Genomic DNA, 8663 nt, shown 5'->3' with positions numbered 1-8663 from the left:
TGGGGAACTGGGGGAACACAGGGACTTAGGAGGTCTGGGGGCCCCAGAGCCAAGGAAAAGGGGGGCAGGGGATGGGAAACTGAGGGAACACAGGGACTTAGGAGGAGCCAAGGAAAGGGGGGGCTTGGGGTGGGGAGAGTTTGGATGGTCGGTGTCCTGGTTTTGGACAAATTAGGGGGAAACACCTCCAAAGGAGCCCCCTATAGGAAACCAAACCCTCCGCAACCTCCCCCCACCACCGGGTTCGGGAGGAATTCCTTCAGAGGGGAAAGTGGAAAAAACTTGTTTATTAAGGCACAACAAAAAAACATTCCCCAGCACAAGAGAAATAGCCCAAGATGACCACAGATGTTTTCACCAGTCCAAGAGGGTTGAGCTGTATCTCTCTTCGCCGCAGAGGGTACGCAGCTTCTTTCGCAGACCCCGGGGGAGCTCCTGCCCGGAGTAGGTCCGATGTCTTGGGGGGGGGGGGGGGGGAAGGGAACAACGGAAACCGGGAGAAAGGAAAAAAAAAAAAAAAAAGGCAAAAAAGCAAGCCAGCGAAAAGCAGAGAAAAAAGAGAGGAAAGCAGAGCCAGCAAAGCATGCAGCCAGCAGCAAGCCAAAGCAGCAAGCAAGCTAAGCGGCAAGCCAGCAGCCAGCCGGGGGGGGGGGGGGGGGAAGGAAGACAAAACAAACTGAGGACAGGGAACAAAAACCACGATTGGGATAATGAGCATGAAAATGTCCTGTCCCCACGACAGTCGGGAAAGAGGGTGCCGGGGGGGATTGGTGCAGGATAAGGGGGTGCACAGTGTACGCATTGCTGGGAAGACGGTTTCAAGGGTGTTATAGATGAGTAACACAATAGTTGGCTCTTGCAATTAAGAGATTAATATTATGTATATGTTATCAATGTATAATTATGTTATTGTGATTTGATATCTAGACCTCCTCTGTTCCCCCCATAGTCCCCTTCCCTGTTGTGAAAGACTTCACAACAGGTGAAGTCGGTTGTGAAAGACTTGTGGAGGGAGGGCATGTCGGTGCGCCCCTCGCATGGGCCAGTTGGGAATAGGGAAGGCTGTTGTTGGGGGGGCGTGCCATGACAACACCAGACCCTCCAATCAAGCTGCAAGAAAGCAGTCTCCACCAATGGGCGGCAAAGAACAGTTGACTGACAGACTGTGGGAGGGGCCAGGGTTGGCTGATGCAAACACACACACCACCCCTCCCCCCTGGGGGTATAAAACAGGGAGCAGCTACTTTATAAAGGAGCGCATGGGAGATAGTCATGTGCTCTTAGTGCTGTCCTTTTTCCTTATTCAGTCCTTTGTTCTGTTTTGTTAATATTTTAAATGTTAATAAACATTTAAAATTGTAAAAGTTAGCATTATTTTTCACAAGGGGGTGCAGGGTCTTGTACAGGGGATTCCAGGGTGTTCTTGTGCCCAGGAAAGGTTGTCCAGTGTTCCCTAGGAAAGGGGAGTCACAGGGTGAAGAGACCCAGGTTAGCCAGGAATGGATGACCTGGAGGTCCTCAGCGTGAAAGAACAGGGGGTCTGGAGGCTGGGAGAGGCAGGAACGAGGATCCAGGTCCCAGAGTCAAGGAAAAGGGGAAGGCTGGGGACTAGTGATGATGTGATGGCCAGGAAAGGGAGTGTAGGGGGGTATTAGTAGAGGATAAGGGTGCAGGATAGGCATCCTGATGCCATATAGAAGGGTTCAGGGGGACATGGTGTGGAGAAGTTGGTGCAGGAATTGTCAGTACCGGGGTTGGGGGTGCAGGGGGATGGGTCCAGTGCACAGGAATGAGGATTCAGAGCAGTCCCAAGGTCAAGGAAATAGGGTGTACAGGGACTGGGAGAAGTAGGATAGGAGGTTCAGGGGGTGTTGAGCAAAGGTGAGTCATGGGTTAGGGAGAGCTAGGACAGCTGGGAAGGGCGGCTAAGGGAGTCCCCAGTGTTAAGGAAAGGAGAAAGGCAGGAATGGGGTTGCAGGGGGTCCCAGAACAAAGAAAAAGGAGGGTCTGGAGGCTGGAGAGATGGGGTGGCCAGGAAAGGGGGTTCAGGGTTGTTCTGTGCATGGAGCGGTGTATCAGGCAATCTTGGTGCTCTTGAATTCTGGTTCAGGGTTCCTGGTGCTGGGAATTGCAATTCGGGGGGGGTCCCAGGGTAAGGAAAGGTGGGGATAAGGGTGGGGAGAGATGAGATCTTTGGGAAGGAGGGTTCAGGGCATTACTGGTGTTGAGGAAAGGAGGGTTTGGGGACAGGGTCACAGGGTGCCAGATTCAAGGGAAAGTGAGAGGCTGGGGGCTGGGAGAGGTGGGATGGCTGGGAAAGAGGATGGAGAGTGGTGCCAGGGCCAGGCAATGGGGTGCAGGAATGTTGGGCTCAGGGAGGTCACAGTTTTGGGCAATAGCTGTTCCGAGGTTCTGGTTCCCAGGAACGCTGGTTCAGGGGTGTTCTGGTGCCAGGGGTCCCACTCACCCCTCACCACCCCCCAGAAGTGCCCCCAGACACAGTGCTGGAACCACCAATGGTGCTGCTCCCCTGCGGCCTGGCCCCCAAAGCCACCTCCAGACCCATGATTGGCGCCGCTGTTTCCTGCCTGTCAATGACAGTTGGAGATGTTCGTGATGGAGGAGACCTGGGGTGGGGGCACATGAAGCTCCTGGCCCACAGTGAATACCCCTCCTTTGGCTCAGACCACCCCTGGGGCCATCGCTTGGGTCATGTTCCCATAGCCAGGAACATGGGACGGTTTCTTGGGTAATGTGCCCACGGTCACCCCTGGGGCCATCACTTGGGTAATGTCCCCACAGCCACCCACAGGGCCATCACTTGGGTAATGTCCTTGCAGCCATCCCCAGAGCCATTTCTTGGGTAATGTCCCCACAGCCACCCACAGGGCCATCACTTGGGTAATGTCCTTGCAGCCATCCCCAGAGCCATTTCTTGGGTAATGTCCCCACAGCCACCCACAGGGCCATCGCTTGGGTAATGTCCCCATGGCCACATAAGCTGAGATCAGATATACTCAACGCTGGCCAGTATCAGTGATCTGATAACACCTCCCTGAGAAGGAAGGACCCGTCACCCGCTCACACAACGGCCATGAGGATTGCAACACCCAAATCATCCAAAACAGCAGGCTTGCACCCCACAGCCCCTCACTCTTCTCTGAAGGCATCTCCAGGACATCACTGCAGCTTGTCATGGCCATCTACAAGGTGACAGTGGCAACAGGTGACATGGTGGAAGCTGGGACCAACAACTCTATTTCCATCACCTTGGTGGGCAGCAATGGTGAAAGCCGTCAGACCACCGTCTCCTTCTTGTTCCTGCCAGGGAAGGTGGGGATGGGGATAGGGACAAAAGGCACAAGGGGTAGTAGAGCTGTCCTGGGGACATGAGGGGCTGCATGGACTGTCCTGGGGATACAAGGGGATGGTGAGAAGGGATTTGAGGGAGATGGAGGAAAGGGGTTCCAGGGTCTAGAGGAAAAAAATCTGGGGAGGATGGTGGGTAGTAGTCCTAGGGGGATTGGAGGAATGGTGTTCTGGGAGGATGGAGGAAACGGACTTTGAGGGGATGATGGAGGATAAGGATCCTGAAGGCAATGGAAGCAAGTGTGGATGCTTTGAGCCCCTTCTCTGCTGATGTCCCCAGTGCCACCACAGGGCATCTGCCCATTCCCCCAGAAGCCATTTCCTCCTCTCCAGGAGAAGAGCCTGTCTGTGCACTGTGGGCAGGACTTGGGCCCCATTGTCCTCATCCGCCTGCATAAGTGGCGGCTCTTCCTGGAGGATGCCTGGTTCTGCAAGGATGTCCGGGTGACAGCTCCCAATGGCACCCTGTATCGCTTCCCCTGCTACCAGTGGCTGGAGGGGGTCACCACGGTGGAAGTGCGAGAGGGCTCAGGTAGGACCCATCCTGCCCCCATCCTCCTCTGATGGCCAGAGGTCCGACTTTTGACACCTCTCTTCTTTCTAGGGAAGAAGCTGGTGGACGACAAGCTGCAAATCCTCAAGGAACATCGTCATCGGGAGCTGGCAGCACGGCAGGAAGCTTACCGGTGACAGCAGGGACATGGGGACAAGATCTGCTTTGTTCAGGTGGGCTGGTCAGCAGTGATGCTGATGTCTGCTCCCATTTTCCCTCCCACTCAGGTGGAAGAACTTCGCCCAGGGCTGGCCACGTTGCCTCAACGTGGACTCCATCTTTGAGCTGGACTCCAACATCCAGTTCTCCCGCATCAGGGCCAACAACTTCACTGGTTTCCTCATCTTCCAGTAAGCAGTGCCCTGAGGCCATGGAGGACCTGGACGATGGCAGGGAAAGGGGCCAGACAAGGCAAGAAGTGTGCTGAGGTCCCCCCTCTGCCCTGTAGAGGGGCCTCCCACTTTCTGTCAGGGTTCCTACTGAGACGCAGCTCCTGGAACAGCCTGGATGAGATGCGCACCATCTTCTCCCGGACACAGGGCAGGGACATCGGTGGGTGCCTTGTGTGTTGTCCCCTGCCCTTCCCCTTGCATCACTCAAGGCTTCACAAGATGTGCCTGGAGGGTGGGTAAGTGGGTGCTGATGTCTGACCATCCCCTTAGTCCCTGAGTATGTGGCCAAGCACTGGCAAGAAGATGACTTCTTCGGTTCCCAGTTCCTCAATGGCAACAACCCTATCATCATCCGTTGCTGCACCACGCTGCCGCTCAAATTCCCAGTGACACCAGAGATGGTCGCTGGCTCACTGGGAGGTGGCACTGATCTGGGCAAGGAGCTGCAAGAAGGTCGGATTTTCATTGTGGACTACAAGGTGCTGGAGGACATCCCAACCGACACCATTTATGGGCGCCAGCAGTACATAGCAGCCCCGCTCTGCCTGCTTCACCAAGGCACCGATGGGCTCCTGCGCCCCATCGCCATCCAGGTAGGGGTGTCCCACCCTAAATTCTGCTATCAGGAGGGTGGCAAATGGTCCTAGACCACTATGTGGTGTCCAACAGCTCAGCCAAACACCAGGACCCTGCAGCCCCATCTTCCTGCCAAGTGATGATGAGTGGGACTGGCTGTTGGCCAAGACCTGGGTGCGCAACGCTGACTTCTACAGCCACCAGCTCCTCACCCACCTGCTGAGGACTCACCTGTTTGGGGAGGTCTTTGCCATCGCCACCCTGCGCCACCTGCCCACCTGTCACCCCTTCTTCAAGGTAAAGTCCCCTCTCAGGGCCACCTGCTGCTCTCCGCCCCCAGATCTGAGGGCAGTTACACCCCACCTGACAGCCCCCCAGCTCCATGAAGGGGTCCCTGGTCACTGCCAGGTGTTTGTTCCTCCCTCAGCTCCTCATGCCCCACTTCCACTTCACACTGCACATCAACACCTTGGCCCGCAGTGTCCTCATAAACCAGGGTGGCCTCATTGACAAGGTGAGCCCTGGGGACTGAGACCACTGGGCTCTGCTGGGGCACTGAATGCTCTGAGGTATTGGGAGGCACAGGGGTGTACTGGGGACACTGGGGGTCTACTGGAGTCCAGTGGGACACTGGAGGGCACTAGAGTCTTGGTGGTGCTGGGGTCTCCTGGTGGCACTGGAAGTACTGGATTCTACTGGGGGCACTGGGGTCTCCTGGGAGCCTTGGAAACACTGGGGGGTACTGGGGTGCTACTGGGACCAATGTGGAGTACAGGCGTGTACTGGCAACACTGGGTGTACAGGAAGTGCTGGGGAGCACTGTAGTGTACTGGGGGCACTAGGGGGCACTGGGAAGCATGAGAGACCTGGGAGACATTAGAGAACATGGTGTGGAGGACACTGGAGAGCACTGGGATATATGGGAGTACTGGGGGCACTGGGTGTGTACTTGGAGTACTTGTACCCTGGGAGCAGTATAGGGTACTGGGGTACTGGGAACACTGGGGAACACTGAAGCCTGGCACCTCCTGCCCTCCCAAACCATGGGTGGCCCTCCTCCCAGGGTTCTGGGGTGACCTATGAGGGGCTGCTGCTGGTGGTGCAGCGAGGCCTGGAGCAGGTGACCTACACGTCCCTGTGCCTCCCTGATGACATCCGCCACCGTGGCATGTCCCATGTCCCCAACTACCACTACCGAGATGATGGGATGAGTCTCTGGGAAGCCATTGAGAGGTGAGACCGGTTTTGGGGGGTAGAGGGTGGTCCTGGCATGCCCCAGGATCTCACAATCACCTCGTCCCTATGGCAGCTTTGTCACCGGCATTGTGACATTCTACTATGGTGGGGATGCAGCGGTGAGCGGGGACACCGAACTGCAGGCCTGGGTGATGGACATCTTCACCAATGGCTTCCTGGGCAGGACCTCCTCAGGTAGCACACCTGTGGCTGCCACAGGATGTCCCCAGGGGAGGCAAAGAACAGGCAGGTCCCTGAGACTCTTGGTTGTCCCATCCCCACCCAGGTATTCCCTCATCACTGCAGACAGTGCCGGAGCTCATCAAGTTCCTCACCATGGTGATGTTCACCTGCTCAGCGCAGCATGCAGCTGTAAACAATGGGCAGGTGGGACATGGGCCAGGGACCCAAAGGATATCCCCAGGTGTCCGTGAGCCATGCTGGGGACATGTCCCCCTCCCACTCCTCTGTGCGCAGGAAGGATGTCCCCATCCTGAACCAATGTCTATGTCACACCTCTCTACATAACAGAAGGATGTCCCCATCCATCCTATCTCCATGTTGGAAGGATGTCCTCACCCTATGTCCCCATCCAATGGGTCACCATGCCAGAATGATGTCTCTATCCATCCCCTCTTCATACTGGAGATGTCCCCATCCATCTTCTTGCCATGCTGAGATGTTCCCATCCACCCCCTCTCTGTGCCAAAGAATGTTCCCACCTGTCCCCTCACTATTTTGGGAGGATGTCCCTATCCAACCCATTGCTCTTTTGGGGGGATGCTCTCGGCAGTGATCTTTCCCCCTGCAGTATGATCTGGGGGCCTTCGTCCCCAACGCCCCGTCCTCCATGCGCCATCCACCACCCTGCGAGAAGGGCCGGGCCTTCCTCCAGCACTTCCTCGACACCATTCCTGAGGTGGCCACCACTGCTAACATCCTGGTGGCCCTCATTCTCCTCAGCTCCCAACTCAAGGACAGGGTGAGTCTGGTCCCACAGTCCCCATGTGCCTCCCCAAACAGCTGTGTGGGCCTGGAGAACTGAAAGAGGTGCCCACAAGGGTGGATGTCATCACCTTTGGTGTCACCAAGCTTGGGGGACAGCCACCATTGCTCCACACCTACCAGGGTGCCAGAGAACCCCTGAACAGCACCAAGGGGTTGAAGCTGAAGGGTCCATGTTGCTGTCTCCCTCCAGAGGCTCCTGGGACAGTATCCGGAGGAGTGGTTCACAGAGGCGGAACCCCGGCGGCTCATCCGGGCCTTCCAAGGGCGGCTGCAGGAGATCCGGGACCGGATTGAGGAGAGGAACCAACTGGCTGAGTTGAGATACAACTACCTGAACCCACTGGAGACAGAGAACAGCATCTCCATCTGAGCACAGGAGCTGCACCTGCTCAGCACCACCAGCACTCCCAGCACCCTGCACCTGGGCACCCCCATCAGACAGAACCACCAGCATCTGGATATCCAGTACACCCAGCACTCCCAGCACCCCTTACAGGGCCATCCCCAAAACCCTTGTCACCCAGCATCCTGCACTTGGACAACCCCAGCAACCCCACACCTGGAGATCTCCACCATCTACCCCCCCTCAGCACCCTCCACTCCATTTTCCTCTCTCAATAAATGCCAGCTGTCAATCAAACCCTTGCTGCTTGTAGGCATACCCTAAAACCACAGGGATCCACACAGCCCCTGCTCAAAGTGGGAAGCTGAACTGAGGCAACTGGGAGACATGACAGAGTTCCCAGTGCTCCCAGTGCTTCCTCCCAATGCCTCCTCCCATGCTCACAGTGTTCATCACTGGTCCCCAGTGACACGGTGCCCCCCTGCAGTGCTCCCCTCATTGTGGGCAGAGTGGGAGCTTCAAGCAAAGTTTATTAAAGAATCTTCTTTTGAGATACAAAGTGCAGAAAGGATCCCCAACACCTCCAAAACCTACCCAGGACCCCCTGGCTTTCTAAACTTCTCAGAAGGGAATGTGGGTGTGGCTGGATCTAATCCAAGTCCAGCTTCTGCAGCCTCCTCACAGGCAAGGTGCTCCAGCCCCACCTTGGAAGCCCTTCATTAAACCTGCTCAGGCTTACAGACATCTTTCCTGTGTTGAGAAACCAATACCAAGGGACAGTAACCTGGATAATCCACATCCTTAATCTCCTGGTCACACAGCCCAGGGTGCTCCTGGCCTTCCTTGCTGCCAGGGCATACGGCTGCCTCCAGCACCCTGTCCACCAAGTCCTTTCCCACAGGGATACTCCCAGCCAGGCAGCTCCAGCTGGTGCCACTGCAGAGGCTGACACTGGCATTTGTCCTTCTTTCATTAATTTCATGAGTGTGTGAACTGAATATGTGCAAGTAACCAAGACATCCAAAATACACAGCTGAAGTGTAAAGATTAGATTTATTCTATTGCCACACTAACAAAATGGGGACACATACAGTCCTAAGCTTATTCCATCTTAACAGGGGCAAAAAGCATGCCAAGCCTGTTCCCCTGCCATAACATACCACAGGGCCCATCAAAGGCACATTCC

At 56.0% G+C, this 8663-nt stretch overlaps 1 protein-coding gene across 1 annotated transcript; it reads left to right on the top strand.

Annotated features, from left to right (window-relative positions):
* Positions 1–3195: 3195 nt before the first annotated feature.
* LOC128801723 (hydroperoxide isomerase ALOXE3-like) lies at positions 3196–7721 on the top strand. Its single transcript, XM_053967781.1, has 13 exons — positions 3196–3333; positions 3703–3901; positions 3974–4055; positions 4150–4272; positions 4371–4474; positions 4585–4907; positions 4984–5187; positions 5318–5404; positions 5954–6123; positions 6200–6321; positions 6413–6513; positions 6938–7108; positions 7325–7721. The coding sequence occupies exons 1-13, from the start codon at positions 3196–3198 to the stop codon at positions 7502–7504; spliced, it is 2004 nt and encodes a 667-aa protein (XP_053823756.1). The 3' UTR covers positions 7505–7721.
* Positions 7722–8663: the final 942 nt, after the last annotated feature.

This window comes from Vidua chalybeata, chromosome 31 (assembly GCF_026979565.1).
Source record: "Vidua chalybeata isolate OUT-0048 chromosome 31, bVidCha1 merged haplotype, whole genome shotgun sequence".
Lineage (NCBI taxonomy): Eukaryota > Metazoa > Chordata > Aves > Passeriformes > Viduidae > Vidua > Vidua chalybeata.
The sequence above is the reverse complement of the archived record's forward strand: the minus strand, read 5'-3'. Positions and strand labels throughout refer to the sequence as shown.

Bases quoted from the DNA above. Each gene is read 5' to 3' on its own strand.
- LOC128801723 (XM_053967781.1), top strand. From the start codon at position 3,196: ATGGCCATCTACAAGGTGACAGTGGCAACAGGTGACATGGTGGAAGCT. The intron at 4,475-4,584 runs GTGGGTGCCTTG...CCATCCCCTTAG, and splicing joins GACACAGGGCAGGGACATCG to TCCCTGAGTATGTGGCCAAG. The intron at 6,124-6,199 runs GTGAGACCGGTT...TCCCTATGGCAG, and splicing joins CTCTGGGAAGCCATTGAGAG to CTTTGTCACCGGCATTGTGA.